The 19,789-nt window shown below is 42.8% G+C and overlaps 1 protein-coding gene across 1 annotated transcript in view; it reads left to right on the top strand.

Moving 5' to 3' along the window:
- Positions 1-7,220, top strand: part of DOK7 (docking protein 7) — a 97,346-nt gene extending 90,126 nt beyond the window's left edge. Inside the window, exon 12 of the mRNA XM_067558882.1 lies at positions 4,235-7,220. Within this exon, the coding sequence (XP_067414983.1) occupies positions 4,235-4,371 (137 nt within the window). The 3' untranslated portion in view covers positions 4,372-7,220. The remainder of the gene's footprint in view (positions 1-4,234) is intronic.
- The last annotated feature ends 12,569 nt before the right edge of the window (positions 7,221-19,789 follow it).

Below are 19,789 nucleotides of genomic sequence, written 5' to 3'. Positions count from 1 at the left end.
CGGCAGCACAGTCCTTTGTCTAGAAACTGGTGTTGATACTTCTCAGAGATGCAAGCTGCTCTGGTATCTAGCACTGCCCTGGCATAATTTAGATAGCTCAGGGCCCACTGCACTCTTCTGCCACACACAGAATCCTCTGCTGCAATGATGTTGGTAGGGCCTCCCAGAGTAGTGGGTCTTGGTGTTAGGGTGCCGTTAGGATGAAAGGGACTTCATCCCTTTCAGAGCCAATGTTTCAGGCTTAGGCAGATGTCATTTCATTGTCCGTACTTGATTCATAGTTTCAAGGTTTTCTTTACATCTATGAGATTTAGAAACTTGCCTTTTTTAAATAAACAAAAGCTAAGAACCTGATGGGAGGTCAACAAAAATGATTAGGGGGCTGGAGCACAGGACTTATGAGGAGAGGCTAAGGGAACTGGGCTTGTTTAGTCTGCAAAAGAGAAGAATGAGGGGGATTTGATAGCGGCCTTTAACTACCTGAAAGGGGGTTCCAGGGAGGATGGGGCTAGGCTGTTCTCGGTGGTGGCAGATGACAGAACAAGAAGCAATGGTCTCAAGTTGCAGTTGGGGAGGTCTAGGTTGGACATTAGGAAAAAGTTTTTCACTAGGAGGGTGGTGAAGCACTGGAATGGGTTACCTAGGGAGGTGGTGGAATCTCCATCCTTAGAGGTTTTTAAGCTGTGGCTTGACAAAGCCCTGGCTGGGATGATATAGCTGAGGTTAGTCCTGCTTTGAGCAGGGAGTTGGACTAGATGACCTCCTGAGGTCCCTTCCAACTCTAATATTCTATGATTCTATGATTCTGCATGACTCCAGGAACTGGGGCCCTAGGCATGGACCTATAGGGCTTGGTCCTGCAAGATGCTGAGTACTCTGGCATGATCCATAAGAACAGTCATACTGGATCAGACCAATGGTCCACCTAACACAGTATCCTGTCTTCTGACAATGGCTGGTGCCAGATGTTTCAGAGGGAATGAACAGAACAGAGCAATTTATCGAGTGATCCATCCCCTGCTGTCCAGTCCCAGCTTCTGGCAATCAGATGTTTAGGGACATCCAGAGCATGGGGCTGCATCCCTGACCATGTTGGCTAATATTCTCCATGAACTTATCTCATTCTTTGTTGAACCCAGTTTTACTTTTCTCCTTCACAACATCCCCTGGTAACAAGTTCCCCAGGTGGACTGTGCATTGTGTGAAGAAGTATTTCCTTATATTTGTTTTAAACCTGCCTATTAATTTCATTGCGTGACCCCTGGTTCTTGTGTTAGGTGAAAGGCTAAATAATACCCCCCTATTATTTTCTCCATACCATTCATGATTTTATAGACAATTGTCTCTTTTCTAAGATGAACAGAGCCAGTCATTTTAATTGCTTCTCATGTGGAAGTTCTTCCATACCCCAATCATTTTTGTTGCCTTTCTCTGTACTTTTACTCATACTTCTCTGTACAATTCTAATATCCAGCAAAGTACTTAAGCATGTGCTCAACTTTAAGCACATGTATAGTCCCATTGACCAGTGGGATTGCTCACATGCTTAAAATTAAGCATGTGCTTAAATGCTCTGCTAGAACAGAGTACCATATACGTTAATCTGGCTCTGGCTACTCAGCCTCTTGCAGGATTAATCCTTCAGCACCTGAGAATGAATTATAACACCATACATGGAGATTCGGAAGTGTAATTCCCCAATCAGATAAATTCCAATGAGAATTTTGCATTTAATTCTTTATACTCAGTATTGACAATTTTCGCTATAAGATCTTTCAGTATTGAACTTTTAGTGTATTTTGTGTGTGTGTGTGTGTGTGTGTTTAAATCTAGTTTTGATTAAACAAGTTCCAAACTTTTAAGTGTTATCGCTATTTCTCTTTACCTATCTAAGGTACTAATATGGCCCCTGTCACTGTAGTATCTGAGGACCTCACAACATTAATGGTGCTATTACTCCCCTTTGGGGATGGGGAAGTGAGGCACAGAGGCCTAGATCTACAAAAGGACTTAGGCCCAAATCCTCAAAGGTATTTAACTCCCATTGAAATCAATAGGAGTTAGACACTTAAATACTTTTCAGGATCTGGCTTTGCATCATTTAGCTACCCTGCCACACACCTCAGCTCTGAGTTAGAGGCCTAGGCTCCATTTACACAGAATGGGGAGCGTTTGGTGCTTAAGAGTGGATTCACAGAAGCCAGCAGAGTGAGCGGGGAGCTGCCTAAGCTAGCCAGTAAGAAATGCGGAGGAGAGGGGCATTGCCTAAGCCTCACCCCAAAAAGATAGCTAAGAACCTAACACCGGGCCAGAGGGAGGGGCCTGTCTCCCCTTGGGATTCACAAGTGTGAGCCCCCTCCTGAAGGGAGGTGCCTAAAGCCAGATCAAATCTTTCTTGGAAATAAACAAAGGGGAGGCGATCGCCCTTGGACCCAATGGCTAGAGCACTCACCTGGGATGGGGAAGGCGCAGGTCCAAATCCCCGTTCTGTCAGATTTAGATCAGGGACTTAACGACAGGTCTCCTACCTCCCAGCTAAGTAAGTGCCCTAACCACCAGGCTATAGGGCATTCGGAAGTGGCTCTTTCTCAAAGCTGGGCCTGTCAAAGCTATTCAGCTTTGTATAAATAACAAACGATTCATTGACGTAGGAACTGGAACCTGGTGTCCTCCCATCCAGACTATAGAGCTAGTCTTGCTCTCTGCTTACTTAGCCATCAAAGCCCCTGTGAGTCCCTCAGTGCCAATCAGCAGAGGGCACACCATACCGCAACTCACAACAGGCCTGATACACTCATTGCCCCGACACACTCTTGTCATAATCTGTATTTTAAAAGTGTATTGTAAGGTATCATATGCAAACTGGTAACACTCTAGTCATTAATATTGTTGTGTGATGTATGTACGAGTGGTGCATAAAGAATTAAAAGATGTGTGCTGGAAATACGTTCTTAAAGGTGTTTTGCAAACAACACATAAGCCCAGCCTGTTTTAGACAAAGGACTGTTGTTTCACTCTTTTCCTGTGTCTCCAGTGTAAACTGAGCCAGGTAATACCTCAAAGGACAATGAAAAGTACATCTGCATATAAGGTAAAGAAAGCCATCAAGCTAAACGAGTGCTGGGGAAGACCACTTAACGATCATGGCGGGAGACGGAGCCTGCACCCCCAGCAAGCCACCCTGGCTCTGGAAACAGAGACAATAGATTCTAGCAAACACGAGCAGAAACACAAAGTCACTTTGGTACCCATCACTTAGGGACAAAAGGGGGAGCAGGGCCTTTGAGCTGATAAAAAACGGATCTTCTTGGATCCTGGTGGAACTGACCAGAGATGGGGAAACCTGCCCAGACAAAGATTGTCACTGGTTTGAAATTAAGTTTTAGCCACTAGAAAGCATGTTTTGTTTTGCTTGTAACCATATCTGTCTTCGATTCTTCCTATTATCACATGCACCTCTCTTCTTTAATAATAATCTTATTCTTGCTTTACTGTAAGACCATCTCAGTGCTGTGCGTTAAACCAAAGGGTGAAGTCCTCATGTAAACTAACAGGCTGGTATGGGGCTCTGTCTCGTCAGAGGCAGCAGACCTAATGACTTCAGGGGCCTGGAAACTGCAGGGGAGCTGGTGTTGGGGGGGATGTGAGACTGGAAGGGCTGCAGAGTCACCCTGCTAGGAGTAACCAGAATGGTGGAAGCCAAGGGGAGGCCACTGTGCTGTGAGCTGGCTGTTGGTGTCAGCAGCACAGAAGCACCCAAGGTTACAGGGCAGGCAGTGACACAACCCTTACTGGTCTGGCTGAAGCCACAAAGCATCACATCCCCTCTCTTCTCCCTGCCATTTCACTTTTGGCTAGCTGAGGCGGCTCCCCACTCAGCTCGTTGGCCTCTGAAAAATCCCTTTCTTAGGGGTTTAGCTAACTTCCTGCACAGAAGACAGCTGCGGGGAGCCTATGTGACAATGAGCTACCCAACTCAGGACTGAAAATCCCACTAGGTGAGAGGCTGCCCAGGGGTGAGGCGTTGCACCGCTCAGTCAAGCAACACCTAAATCCTTTTTAAAAATCTGTCTCTAAGTGACTTACCAAACATCACAGAGAAAGTCTGGGGTGGAATAGGAATTGAACCTAGACCTCCCACAGCCCAGGATAGAGCACTAACCATTGGACTAGTCTTCCGCAGAAGGGTGTGACACTGTAGTCAACTGTACAGTTTTTTACTTGTTTTTTTCAGGGGGCGTATCAACCAAATATGCACAGATTGACATTGCAGCCACAGAGACAGCCCACAAAGTGGGAACTCAGCACGCTCAGTTCCGTGAGGAACGTCTGCCGGAACTGGAACACAAGAAGAAGGGAACCCAGGAGTGATCTGTTTGGGAAAGAACTTTTTGCTCACTGTAACTTGGTACTAATTTAAATTTCAGATGATTTTCACGTATTTATTATTTAAAATATACTCATAAAAGCTGTCATAGTTTATCGTATTTATACCAGATTCATTCCAATATTCTAATTCCTAATTGGAAAACTGGTGGCATGGTGTATTTTTTAAGCTTTGAGTGTAATGTACAGAAGTTCTCTTCTTTTTCCATATACAGTACATGTAAGTTATTTTTCCTTTTTTCTATAACTCCATAATCCTGGAAGACCCTCATGCCAAATCCCAATGATTACTGAGCTGAGGCATTGTATTTAAGGAATTTTGGATGTGTGCAATAAGGGTGTGTGTTTGTGCATATAGTATTGATCTGTATAAATAGACATATGTATACATACATATGAGTATATAAAACCACAAAAAAAAGTGTTCAGGTGTTATTAAGGATCTTACTTAAATACCAATGAAAGAATATTCAGAGTTTAAAACCTTTTTTCTACAGGCATAATTTTTGTCCAAATACAGGCTCACTTATGCACATGCTTAACTTTACATATGTGAGTAGTCCTACTGAAGTCAATGGGTCTACTTCTGTGAGTCAAGTTATGCATATGTGTAAGTGTTTGCAGTGTCAGGGCCATATTTATGACTATCTAGCTGTGGCTGCAAATCAGAGAATTGAAGCCAACATTGCCAAAGTCTATATTTGTAGGTGCTTTGGTTTTTGGTGCTTCAGAAGCTTTGAGCTTTATTTTCAGAGGCATAGAGTACCTGAACCTTCCACTGACTTTGACTAGAGTTGTGGGTGCTCATTTCCTTGAAGATCAGGCCCCTGGTTTCTCAAGTTGAGCCCTCCAAAATCGAGGGCTGAAAATCTGGGCCTACATTTGTATCTCCAAAACTGTGCCTCAAAAATGGAAGCCAGGATCAAAATCAGTCCACTACAGTTAAAACTAAAATTACCATTTACTCATTCCATGCTATGCCTAAATATTGCAGAACCAATGCTATCTAAGATCACACTGTCTTTTGAGACCCCACAGTGCATAGGCACAATGGGATATACAGTAGGAATATAGTTTTAGTTATAATTCGGAGATGTCTTGCTTTAGCACTGTTAAAGTGACATTGGATGCTTCCAAAACTCGATCTATTCTTTCTTACATCAGTTTGTCAGTCTACGTAATTTTTTGTGTTTTGTATTTTTGTCCTGAGACAAAACACTTTAAAAAAAAAAAATCTATGCCACTGAACCTACACTAATGACCCAGTGTGTTTGTACTACAGAGAAAACAAAATGTTGGCAAGGAGTAATGTATCAGTTTTGAGCTTCCAAGAACTATCAAAAGCAAGTTGATTAAACAAATATTTTACGTATTGAAAAATATTTTGACAATATCATTTTAAGTCAGAATCTTCAGGCCCAATTCTGTTTGTAGATCCATACAGTAACTAACATTCGTGAGTGAAAGTTTTGGATGAAATGAATTTTACCCACTGACTTCAATCCCTGGTATTTATTTGAAGGCAGAATCTGGCCTGTAAAATTATTTGAATGTAGTCTTAATAGCATTTTTTTAAATATAATTTAACACTTATCATTAAAAATACCCTAGGTCTCTTAAACAAATTAATAAATAAGCATCTGAGAGCTGACAATAGCTACTGTCATCTTTCATGTACTAATGTGCTAGTTACTATAGTATCTCTTTAGGGACAGTGATGGTTTATCTTATGTGTTCATCCAATTTAAAAAAAAATATTTTTTTGTTGAATGGACAGTTTTAATCAGTTTTGTAAATCTGTATTGAATCTACACTATTCTGGACTCTTGCTGCTTCTTGGGACCGGTTTCAGTTAGGGCCCAATCCTATAAGCCCCCCATGCATGGTACTGCTAGTGGAGTTGATCGGAGTTTTCCAAAGGGAGGGCTTGCAGGATCGAGCCCTTAGTTATGTAAATATTTGTATTTAATGTTTAAAATGCATATTATTCACCCTATTTACTGAAAAGTTTTCTTATGTTTTACTGCGTCACTTTGTAGTTAGTCACTGTTTTGTGAAAAGGTGGCTTTTTGACATAGGTGTGGTGTTTAAGTACTTGCAATAATAACTAGTGTCATAGAGGGCTGTCTGGACTTCCCTGTCCTGTATATAGCAGCAGTCCTGCCAGCGCGGAGCTTATGTCATGATATACAAAGCTGGTTCTTACACAATGCAACATTACCTTAATATGTGGTAACACTGTGACAACAGCATGGGGCAGTGCTATCACGTACTGATGCAAAGTCATATCCTAGGCCCTGATTCTGCATTGGGGTCTGCTAGTGCAGAACTATGCACCCACACAGAATTTGCATTAGAGAATCCTGAGGCAGGATTGAGATTGTAATCATTGCAATATCATGACACAGCACGAGGCTACCTGCAGCAGACAATTTGAAGGGGAAGAATGGGAGTATTTTCCTGCTTTGGATGGAGTTCATCCCTCGCTTTATTTTGGCTACACTGACCCAGCCAGTGACTCTTATCACTAGCTCATGCAGATATTTCTGATGCACCAATACACATATGGCCTTTCAAATGTATCCCAGTCCACCATGGTGAATATATTATGAACATACCTTACCAGGGGAAAAAACACCCCAGATCCTCTACAGAGGCTGCATTTCCCTACACGCTTCTCCCCCTGCAAATTACTCTCTTTGAACACTGAGCATTGCAACATAGTTATTTTGGGGGCAGAGAGAACACAAACTTTGGGGCCCTCAAATCCTTCAGCTGCCGCTGCCTTTAAATAAGTTACAATGTTTAAGAGACACCATCAGGTTAAAATCTCTCTCTCTATATATATTTGTTATATATATATATAATAGTAACATTAATAAAGAAAATTATATGTGTGTGTGTGTATATATGTATATATATATGCGTGTCCTTATTGAGGTAACTAATAGCATTCAATAGGGCTACATGAAAAATTAAACAAATGTTAAACATCTTATTTACTTTTTAATATTCATACACTTTGTTTCCGTTTTGAATTTCACGCAGCTTGGAGGATGAAAGTAGACTACCATTTTTCCCTTTTGTATGTGATCAGTCTGATTTTCTATCTGACTTCAGTGTCAGGATCACATGCATGATGAGATACAGTTTGGGATGCAAATACAACAGGGCAGTGTAAACTTATTGGAAAGAAATATCTGTTTCAGCTAGAAATATATATAAATCGCAGAAACATTTCTGTTGGCTTTTCATTTGATAAAAGCTTGTTTTTAACAAAAATGTATATTTTGGGCTGAATTTGACCTGGCTGGTGTCCCTTTAATATGTTTATATGGACTTTCCTATATTGGGAAATTTCATACTGAGGATGAGCGGTAGCTGTTCAAATCTCAATATCTTGGCTATGTTAAAGAAATGGATTGCTGTTTGTTTTGTTTTTAAATTACCACACAGGCCTCATCTATGTTATGGACCTACACAATCCTACTTTAAGAAGCGAAGGTTTCCTGAGCTGCAGCATACAAACACACAAAAATGAAACGCATCTATATTTTTAGCCTTTTATACAGGCCAAACATCTGTTTCTCTCAACAGTTCGCATTTAAAAAAAAAAAAAAGTTAGTTTCCAGGCTGATACCTTTAATTCCCAGTGTGAGACCAAGACAAATTTTAAAGGCCAAGATATAATTCCATGAACAGACCATTTTTAAATATAGCAGTGCATCTATCACACACATACACACTCCCTTAACAGAAAAAGAGAGAGATCTAGACTGCAGTTTGCGATTAAAGTCAGAGCTGTGGCCAAAATATTCCAAACCTAATAAAACCCTTTTCCAGATAAATTTGGCATTCTAATTTTCCTGGGAGAAGTGAAAAGTTTTGGCTCTGATCCTACATTCTTCACACCCCCACTGACTTCTGTAGGGCTTGAGGGAACTGATTACTATGCCCGTGACTTATCTTCCAAAGAGCAAAGCAGCACCATATCTGCTGAGCCCCGAAAGCTCATGTTACTCTTGGAAGTACCATCATCTCCAGCAACAACACAGGCCAAAAGTGGTAATTATGGAGCAGTGCTTCTAGGGATGAAGTCAGAGAAAACTGGCTTTAGTTACCTGTCACCAGGTGAAGTATTTTGGGCATAATGGTTGTCAGGCAGGTCAGGTAGTCTAGCCAATAGTTGGTCCAACTCTAGTATATGTATATTTTACACACATTTATGTGTACTCTGTGTAATACCTCTTTGATTTTTGCTAGGCTTACACAGGTAGGCTACTTTCACACAGAACTACTTCAGTGGATTTTACGGCATTTTTTTAAAGCAATTATTTGGCATTCATTGTAGTACGTGACTCTTTAGAGGAGAGGCGAAGGAATTTCTCCATACTAAATTGTAGTGCTATAGCACCGAGGCCAAGATTTTTTGAAGGTATTTTGGTGCCTTAAAATGGAACTAGGCACATAGTGGGATTTTCTAAAGCATGTAGGTACCTAACTTGCTTAGGTGGGTGTGAAAACCCCACGAGGTGCCTATCTGCATCTTAGGTACCTAAATGCCTTTGACACTCTGGCCTGGGAGTCCTCCTCAGCAAATAGCTTGGGTAAATGTGTATGGATTCTCTGTAAGGCTTAATTAATGTAGCTTGATAAGCTGGACTATTACTGAATTATCCTTGATTTACACTGTTTTGTCAGGTCATAAAATGCATGTAGTACAGTAAAATAAGCAGTTCATTGGTTCATGGAAGCCATCCCTACCCTTTGCTGAAATGGCCATAGCAAGAAGTGACTTGCCAGATAGTACCATGATCTCGTATTTATACAGCACCTTTCATCCAGCAAGCTCTCTAGTTACTACACAAGTTGTTACACAAACAGATCATTTCACACATAACTGAAATGCAGTCAGCGTGGATTGCAATACAGCATCATTTTAACATCACCCAGCAATACTACACGACAGACTAGGGATAGGAGAAAGGAAGAAGACCAGACTGAATTGATGTTGCAGCTGAGTAGGCAGAATATGACATCCTGGCCAAATGTTGGCTCAGGTAATTGGGGTTAATGAAAAGTGCAATGGGCTCTTTAATGATCACATGACTTCAGTAGTGCATTTCTTCTGAAATATGGCATTTTGTCAGCAAAGTGTTCCTTTATGGTTTGGGGTGTTGGTGTTCAGGATTTCATAGATTAACTAAAACAACCTTATCTGGATTTTCTTTGAATGGCTAGAACACGTCTCACAGGGAAACATAGCTAATGTGCATCATGAATTGTAATACAATATACTTTTTATTAAAGCTGTGTGAAACCTTAGAAAAGCCTAGCTGCTAAGAAAGTTTTCACTGTAATAAAAGTCTAAGGGAGAACTAATTAAAGTTTCTTACTGTAACTTCCAAAAATACGTGCTTCTGCTCTGGTGCTGCATAAAGAGAGTCCAGGAAGAATTTTATTCTGTTATCCTACTGCATATGTATTCAAAATAAGTATTTTTTTTAAAATAAGTGAAACATTTTTTGAGGGATGAGCAACAGGGAAGGGGAGATCAGAAGGCAGATTGACTAAGTGTGTGGGTAATTTCTTTCTTGGTCAGCACCATATTGTATTGTGAAAGCCTCAGAAAAGATCAACATCTGGTATTGTATCCATTCAGCTTTACCCAGCTGTGAGGTATGCTCGTAATCTGCAGTGAGCATAACTTGTACAACACATAGTAGATTGTGGTTGCTCTCATCTTTAGTATGGAGATGTGACCCACTGAGACTACAGGGTCCAGTGTGCAATGAACGATACAGCTGTGCGGCACACAGGGCCATGTTTCCCTGTTGCTGGAGACAGTAGAGCCTTGTGGGCTGCATTGCTTGCCATGTCACACTGTTACGAGGCTGGACCTAGAAGCTGTAGGCACGAATTAGAAATGCATTAAGAATTAGTATGGGAGTCTGACAAGCAGGCAGATGGATGGCATCAAGGATCTGAAAAGCCCTAGTAGTCAGGAGCAGCCCTTAATGATATCGAGACCAGCATTAAGGGCAGTGCAGTAGAAGTCAGGAACCTCTTTAAAAAACAATATTATAGTAGAAGAATTTCCCAAGCCACCTGGGTATGCCCATAAGATGCAGTGTTTGGGATCATTACTGAAGAATACCATATTTCTTTGTAGACAAAGCCAGGCAGCCGGGATGAAGTAGATTTTTTGGAACAGTCTCGGGGTGACTGCACCTTCTGCCCTCCTAGTCAAATGGAAAGTGTACTAGAGTGTTGATGCAGAGCAGGGGAGAGAGGCACTGGGAATGATGCAACATCTCCAGAAGAGATAGACAATTCCCATGCCAGCTTTTGGGTGTCTTAAGAACCCCACATTTGTAAAAAACGTATAGACATATAAATGAAGCTCAGGCTACATGTAGATGCTACAAGCATGGGTGTGGTGCAGTTAACAGTCCATTTCGCAAGTAGTAGCGCAGGCCGGGTCTTATAATGAGCCTGGGCCTGATTCTCCCATCATTTGTACCAGGGTAGATCTAGGGTATCTTCCTTGAAATCGACAATTTTATGGCAGTTTTGTTGGATAATTTGTTTCCTCTCAGATGACACTAGTCAGCATGGGACATGTTACTAATTCTGGGAGTTGGGGAGAATCTCACTGTGTCCAGTTGGCTAACTACAACTATCTCTGGATTTGTTAGTGTCTCCTCTTGTCTCTTCTCTACCCTGTGGTATACACGGCTACAGTACTCTGCATCTTGGTGAAAGGTTAGCAAGTTGCTCGACCTGTAGATGTTTGGTAATCTCATACCATATGTCAGTTTTTAACTCACTCACATATTCTTGAGCATCCCTGATACAGATCATGTTCTTTAGCCTTAAAGTGTTGTCCATTATAAAGACACAAATATCCTTGTAAATCACTCTGGTTTGCATTGAAATTCAATGGGATTTGACCATCTGACTCCCTTGTGTTCCTTCATAAATCTCTGACTACAAGCTCTAAATATATGGCAGTCAAGAAAAGAAGGAAAAGTAGCTATAAGAATACCTCTGAGAGACAGGGGGGAAAAAAAAGTCAGGGTCCTGCCCTGAATTGTAAGGTGCTCACTAGGGAGAACTCTGTTTTGCATCCATACAAACTGCATTTCTCTGTAGGGGAAAAATAATGTTGTAGGTATTTTTGTTATGGCTTATTGCCAGCTGGTGGCCAATGTGATACTAGCTAGAAGCCCTAAGGCTGTACTGAACTTACTCCAGGGCAGCGGGTTGTGGGGGTGTATGAGGAAGTGTTCCAAGATGGATGCTGCTTTGATGTCTATGTGCACCTGTACCAGAATAAAAGACCATCTTTTTTCAGTTCTAATATCCATACACTACACTGGCAATGGGGATAAACTGAAAACAACAACCAGCAAGTTCTACACACTGTGCGAGGAAGTGAAAACCCTTTTTTTATTGCAAAGAAAAATGGCTGCACATGGAAAAAATGAAAGAGTATGATGCAGAGCAGGACTGGATTCAGTACGCAGAGAGGCTCCCTCACTGCTTCATTGCAAATGATATAGAGGACGATAACAAGAAGTGTACCATTTTATTGAGAGTTTGTGGAGCAAAACCATATAGTCTCATTGGAAGCTTAGTGGCACCAGAAAAGCCCAGTGCCCTTTAATGAGCTTGTTAAAATTGTCATGCACCATAACTGCTTGCCATCAGCGATTGTGCAGCGTCTTATATTTAACAGTTTCTCCCGACAACCAGGAAAGTCCAGGAAGTTTTTGTAGCAGAATTCGTCATGGATCAGAGCACTGTGATTTTGCAGCTGTATTAAATGCCATGCTGTGGGATAGACTTGTCTGTGGTATCAGTGCTGAAAGAATTCAGATGCATCTGTTGGCAAAGTCCATCTTAGATTTTAAAAAACTCTGGAAATAGCACAAGGCATGGAAGTAGCTGTGCAGCGTGCTTTGGATTTACAAGGAAGCACTAAGCAGCACGTAGATAGCCTGAGAGTCGTGCGCACAAATCGCCAAGCATTCTACACAAAGCAAATGAATCTTTAAGTATCTCCTTAAAAACACACACAATTGCTTTAGATGTGGGGAGTAATGGATTTGCCAAGTCTGCCGCAAGCAGGTCATCCCGCAAAAGTTGCTGTAATAAATGGACACATGGAAGGGAAAATGTGGATCACGAGAAAGAGATTCACCGTATTGCAGAGCAGGAAAAGCAGCCAGAAGCCAAGGACTTTGTATATTCCATATTTTATGTTACTAGCAAAACCCAAAGGGAAAAGCCACCACAAAGGGAAGTTACAATTAATGGACAAAGACTGACTATGGAGACTGATACAGGAGCTTCTCTGTCTGTAATCTATGAGGTTACTTATCATCAGTTGTGGCCAAGAGACAGTATACAACAGCTTGGAGAGGCAAAGGGGTTAAAGCTCCTTAAACTTAACTGGGCAGACATCAACCAAGTTGATACACTAACGATAGAAGCACTTCTTGAAACACACTCAGAGTTGTTCAGTGAGAGTTTTGGTACTCTTACCTATGTGGAAGGCATTTTGTTATACGCAGCCCACAAACCGCTGAAAGATCTGTTTGGTGAGAGCACACCTGGACCTCCTAGGGCTTCTGCCAGAATGCAGAGACGGGCTCTCCCCTTATCAGAGTATGCCTATGAGTTCGATTATAAACCTGGAAAAGCACTAGATAATGTGGATACTCTAGGTAGACTTCCTTTACTGGATAGCCCACCCAAACGACCTCAGCCTATAAAAGCCATCTTCCTTATTGAGCTATTGTCCACTTCTCTAATTGATGCAGCACAGTTAAAAAGAGAGAGAAAAACCCATTATTGTTTCGAGTGCAGAGAATGGTTACAAATGGCTGGACAGAGATGGCAGTCACAGAGTGCCAATCTTATTAGTCCCGAAAAGAGTCTTTGTGTTCAGGATGGGTGCTTATTATTAGGGTCCTGGGTGATCAGACCGCCAGTGGAGCTAAAGGTGCTACATGAAGTGCATCCTGGCATTTACACAAGAGGCTTGCACACGGTAACGTGTGGTGGCTGGTAATGGATCAGGATATCGAGTGTGTGGTTTGCCAAACCAACTGCCACGCTCCACTTGAAAGCGCCTTTGCACCCATGGGAGTGGCCTTAGCGACCCTGCACGAGGCTTCATGTAGACTATGCTGGTCCATTTATGGGGGAAATGTTTTTAATAATGATTGATGCTCATTAAAAATGGATTGCGGCACACGTAATGCCCTTGTCAACAGCTGAGGCCACAGTTGCAAAACTTTGACTTACCTTTTCCATTTTTGGATTGCATGAGACAACGGTGAGTGACAGTGGTAGCCAGTTCACTGGTGCTGTATTTCAGGAATTTAGCTGAAAAAAATTAGCATCAAGCACATTAGAACTGCACCAGGACACCCTTCTTCAAATCACCCATTGGACAGGACTGTGCAAATCATAAAAGAGGGAATGAAGAAGATGGCATATAGGCTAAGCTGACCAGGCTTCTTTTCCAGTATCGTGTGACACTGCAGCCCACAACAGGAACGTCACCTGCAGAACCCTTAATGGGAAGGAAACTAAGCACTCATCTGGACTCTACACCCTGATGATGCTGCTAAGGTGAGGGAAAAGCAGGCAGCAGAAATGTTATATTACGATGTACGAGCATCACCAAGACTATTAAGTGTAGGTAATGCACCTAATACTCTTAATTTTTGCAATAGCCCTATCTGGTTACAAGGTTGCAGCATAGCACAAGTGGGACCACTTTCTTGGGTGACTGAGTTACCAAACGGGAGGCACACTCAGAGATATCACAAACAGGTTTGTCTGCAGTACCATGAGGAGTCTTACTCAGATGTTGAGGTGCTAGGTGTTATGGAGTCGTTAGGCTAGCCAACTGCTACATTCAGGACTACTGACATTTGTGAGGACCCCGCACAGTGGATTTGGACGTTAAGCTTGTCGAGATGATTGTATTATCAGAAAGTCCTTCTGCACCTGCTACTGATCAAACACCACAGGTGTTCTCATTGCGCCATGCCAGAAGATCTCCCAAACCTAAAAACAGACTGGACTGGTAGTTGTAAGGCAATTGTACTAGAAGGAAAAATAATCCCTTGTTATTGCCTGAGTCTATCCCAACCTCTGAGGATGTTTTGTTTTGTTGTTATAATGTTTTAGGTACTTTTGTTATGCTTATTGCCACCTGGTGGTCAATACGAGAACAGCTACTAACTGTTTGTACTGAGCATGCTGAAGGGAGGTTGGTGTGGCTGTGTGAAGAAGGGTTTCAAGTTGTAGGCTGCTTAGTTGTCTATTTGAACCTGTACCAGAATAAAATATCTTTTTTTAAGGTCTACTCTGCTTTGGTCTCCATATAAATGGTCAGTCTGTGGCATGAGCCTAAATTAAGTGTTAAGGTTGTCAGAACTGCACCAAAGTGAGGCTAGGGTAAGCATCAGCTATGAGACATGCCTCTTGTATAGATTACAGATTTTACGTATTTGGGGAGAGGCTTAGGACAGGGTCACTGCTGAAATATAGCTTTCTGGCTGTACTAGAGTCAGTCAGGCTGGACTGGAGTTTGGTACAGATCTAGATTGAAAATGGCCACGGCCTTCATAGTCATGCCAAATTAAGTAAGCCATGGATGCTGGCTCAGAAGCGATTCAGGGGTTGAGCTCAGTCTGGAGCCAAGAGCTAAACCGCCAGTGCTGTGGCTGTACTATTCCTCATGGTTAGGGAATACTTTATCTTCTGTCGTAGGAGTTGCTGCCAGCCCTAGCGCTTGCTCTCCTATAAAGTGGGGGAAATGATCAGATCCTGGAACACACTCCAGCTGATTGTGTGAACAAACAAACCTTGGAAATTGGTAGGGCAGGACAAATTTCATCCCTGTTACTGATTGGCTGCTGGACTGGGGTGCGGGGAGCGTTTCCAGCTTCATTTTTAGACTCTCACTATGAAAGTGGCCTCTTCCTGTTTTGTAAAGAAACATGGTCCCTTTCCTGCTCTCTCTGCCTGACCTTTGAAATGGAGCAAATGTGAGCTCAAGACAGAATTTCATGGGCCAACATCTGTGAAGGCTATTTTCATCTTGATTGGGTCTGAAATGTTTTAGATGCTGGATGGCTTTAAAGCTAGAAATGGGCCTGACCTACAGAATTTGGTTACGGATTCAGGGAAGAGGCTGCACTCTGCCCACATTTGGAGGTGTTTGCATTCAGTAATCTGGCTCAGTAATATAATAGGGTTGAGGTCCAAGATGTGAAATTTGGATCTGGACCCAAACATTTCAAATACAGCATTCCAGTTCTGGCTCTCATCTCTGTTTTAAAAGCACTCATTTAAATAGCCCCTTTAAACTTTATTAGCATGGAAACATAACTGCAGAACATTATTTGGTACATATTTCTTTTAATAAAAAGAGTTATTCGAAGTGAGTGCTTGTAGTTCCCTGGAGGAGCCAGCAGGTATAAAGTCATTTTAGACCATCTCCGATCATCCCTTTGAGTTTAGACTGTTAGAATTTTATTTAAACTAACCTCTGCAGGTTTCTAGTAAGCAAACTGATGAAGGAACAATGTGTCTTTTTAATATATCTGTTCTAAAATGATATGTTTAAATGTGAAGCATTAGTCTGTGGTATTTTCCTGTTTGGTAGGTGCTTGTGCATTTGTGACTGGTGGGATGACGTGTAAATAATAATACATACACAGATTTGCGTATATGAGACTGATCTAGTATCATAGATCTGGATATTAATGGGGGTGCATTTGGTTTACAATAGCAACAGTACCGAATATGGCTTCACACTTGAAATATTTACTAGGAATAACACATTTTGATGTGACTATTTATAGGTGTGTTTTTGTGCAACAGAGACAGATTTTAATGAATGCTTATTTTCTACCTAATGGTATTAAAGACACAAATATTCATATTTTTCTACAGACAAATAAGCTATTCTCCAATGATCGCTGCATGAGTGTCTTGAAATACATGTTAACTATGTATTTTATAATGGGAGTGTTGATTGAGACTTGATGTTTGTTACGAGGTACTTTGTCTCTTGTAGCTAAGCTGCAACTTTCCTGTTTTCTAATGTACAGACTATTCTGTTTGTATTCAAAGGTGAAGTATGACATACTGCGTTTTATTTCATGCCCTTTTTATTTATGTCTTCTTTCTTAAGTAAACAGCATGGGGGAAATGTATATTTTTAAAACAGTATTAAAACTGAGACTGTATTACTTGTAAGTATTTTCATATAAAATAGCTAAATTGTTTTTAGGCTTAGCTATACTGTGGTAGACCATCGTGGAGAATGAGCAATTTTTTTTTTTAAATTTCAAGAGAAACCACCCAATGGTAGCATTTTGCATTTAGGAAGACGTGTGTGATGACTGTGTCCAGGATGCCGAGGCTTTAATCTGGTAAAGCATTTAAGCATGTGCTTAAATGCAAGCAGTCCTATTGACTGACATGGTTTATTTTAAGAGTATCCTTTTTTGTTTTTTTCTTGTATTCAAAGGCTTGTGTGTTATTTTCCCCCCCATTGGGGCTCAATAAATAAAATCTGCCCTATGTGAAACCAGTGACAAATGTATTTAATCTAAGCTTGTGAACTTTGCTCAGACTGCATAAAGCTCAACGGATTCAGCTCAAACGAACGTACTCTGTTCTCTCCACTGGCATTTTAGGTTGTTTCCCTCAGTGCACTGCAACTGGCGACAACCTGAATAATGACAAATGAACCAGATAAGTGTACAGGTTAACAAAGGAAAGGAGATGGTTCGAAAGAGGCTGAATTACCCATGAGCGTCTATTCAAACATCCTTTTTCCTGTGAATTCTCCTTTGAGCTTCATTTACTCCCTCATTCACTTGCCACTAGCCCAGTAGTTCCCAGACTGTACTGGTTCATGTGCCACCTTCTTAGAAAAGTGTGCTCTGAAGTACCACATGCAAATGTTGCTGTACATTTATTTTAGGCCTTAGTAGACAAACGTATTTCCAGACTATAGTAAAACAAATACCTAAAATGTTCAATTAGGACAGCCTTCGTAACCATCTCCGGGGTTTGGACAGTGTATCAAAGGGGATACACAGCGAAGCAGACTTTGTTCTGAACCTTTTTGGGGGTTCTCAAACTACATGAAATAAATGGTGACTTCTTGATACAGTGGGATGGGTGCGGCTGAACGATGTTCAGTGGCTTCCTTTTTAATTGGTCTAATTCTTACCTGGATTATTACTGAACACGTGGCAGCGCTTGCTCTGCTTCCCTTTTAAATCAAGAAAAATGCAGAACATGGAGTAACTCTTGGAGAAAACAAACCTGAAAAACCCTGTGCTACTAATTAGAACGGGCGGTGTGTATAAAAGGGAAAGGAGGTTGGGTGGGGTGTGTGTCCAGACAGGTGGCTCAGAGGGAGGCTCACAGTCCGGTGGAGGTGGGGGCCTTTATCTGGGCAGCAGGCAGCTTCAGCGCCAAAAGTCATCTTGTGTCTCAGCAGCGCCCGTCCTCTCCCAGGCAAGGGCCCCAGTCCAGCAAAGCTTCCAACTGCACAAGGTTCCCCCTCTGCTGGGGAGAGGCTCAAATTGCAGCCAGCTGCTACTCAAGAGCCAGGTGGCATGCTCGCCTGCATCCTGTAGCCAGACTCTTAGCCACCTCTCACCCCACCCCAATTTCTCCATGCACCTGCTGCCCTGGCAGCAACTTCTGAAGGGCACGGAATATTTGGGAAGCGCCTGAGCTGGGCTTTGCAAGGTGTTGCTTGGGGGCTTTCCAGTTACTTGGAAGTTGCCGGTGCTAGGATGGAAGCTGCTGCTGTTGCAGCCAGAACTTGGCTTGGAGTGGGCGGAGCCAGAGTCTGAGCTGCTGCTGGCATGTTGCGCTCTGGAGGAGTTTTAAAGGGCCACAGCCTGCACTGCCCATGTACTGGTGCGGCCCAAGCGTTGCCTGTGGCTGTGCTCCTGGGTCCTGCCAGCACCTCTGGGAGCGTGAGGGGGAAGGAGAGGGTGGGTAGCTACCCCCTGCCATGTGCTGCGTCTGGTGCGCAGGTGGCAGCGCACAGCCCAGGGCAAGCCCTGGGGAGAGGTGGCTGATGGCTGGGGCTTCTAGTGCCAAGGGTGCAGGCCCGCCAGGCTCAGCCGAAAGGCAAGGCCCAGGAGTAGGGCAGAGAGCTGCCTGCAAACCAGGTGATGCTGCCGGGGTCCTTAGTGCCAGGTGCCACCTTTGCTGAGCTCTCGCCCAGCCTCAGCTGGAAGACACTGCCTGGGGGCGTAGCTGAGAGTAAAGGGGCTAAAAAAACCCCAAAGGGAACGTTTAAAATAAAAGCTTTGCCAGGATACGGAAACATTTTTGTGCTGGTTTCATTTACACTAAGACGTTTAAATGCCGCGTTTTTCTTCATAGTGAAGTTGTATTACGCCAGTGGTAAATTTGTGAAAGGCCAGCCATGCTGTTTTGATCAGTGTTACGCCCACTTTTCCTGCCCGAGGTGATCATGTCTTTGAGGTGCTACTGTACCACATGCTGCCCAGGCCCCCAGCTAAACTTCAGTGAGCCGGACACCAGCAGCACTGCAGAGAAATGTGGCCTCGCCTGCAGAATTTGCACCTCACACAAATGGTTCTGGCCTAAGTGCTTGTTTGGGTGGGTAAAGCAGGGCATTGTCCTGAAGGTGCCCCCTCTTTTTTCAGTACTGCTCCCAAGCTCCGTCTTAATTAGGGAAGATCTCAGGGTGCAGCAGCATCCAGGGACATGCTGTTCGGCTTCCAGTTTTATTAGGCTTGGGTCTCTTGATGCAAGCGTGAGGCTGCCTTCGAGGGTTAAAGGAACGCTTGGATTTAAAAACTCTCAGCCTCATCGCCCAGGAGCAAGGGGCACAAGAGCTACGTCTACATTCTGCAGTTAACAGCCTTGTTCTGATCTGTTGCCCCTTAGATAAACTTACGCCAGTGACCAATCACCAGCATCCCTGACAGCTCAGGGGCACCTTGTCTAGCTCTTGGCTGGTAATGGGCTGAGCAGCTTGTAGCCTGTTGCTAACTCAGCATTATCAAGATCCTGCAAGGATGTGCACAAAAGGAGGGGGCAAGCTGGGGCACCCCCCCCCACCACCCCCCAATAATCACTGGGACGCAGGGGTGATGAGAGCAAGCTCCTGCTGGTCTTAGTCAGTAAGTTCCTTGGATCCTGGAACACTCACTCCTGTGCTTTATCCTGGAACCACACAGTCTGTTTTAAGCAGGTCACAAGCAGCTCACTTAAACGTTTAATTTCAGGACTGTGCACGAGAACTCTGTGCAGATTACTGTCACCACGCATGTGTTGCATCCCCAACACTGACCTACCACTATTATGTCTT

This window comes from Emydura macquarii, unplaced genomic scaffold (assembly GCF_026122565.2).
Source record: "Emydura macquarii macquarii isolate MOO-44397 ecotype Brisbane River unplaced genomic scaffold, CSIRO-AGI_Emac_v2 contig_2199, whole genome shotgun sequence".
Lineage (NCBI taxonomy): Eukaryota > Metazoa > Chordata > Testudines > Chelidae > Emydura > Emydura macquarii.
This window is presented reverse-complemented; position numbering and strand designations above follow the sequence as displayed.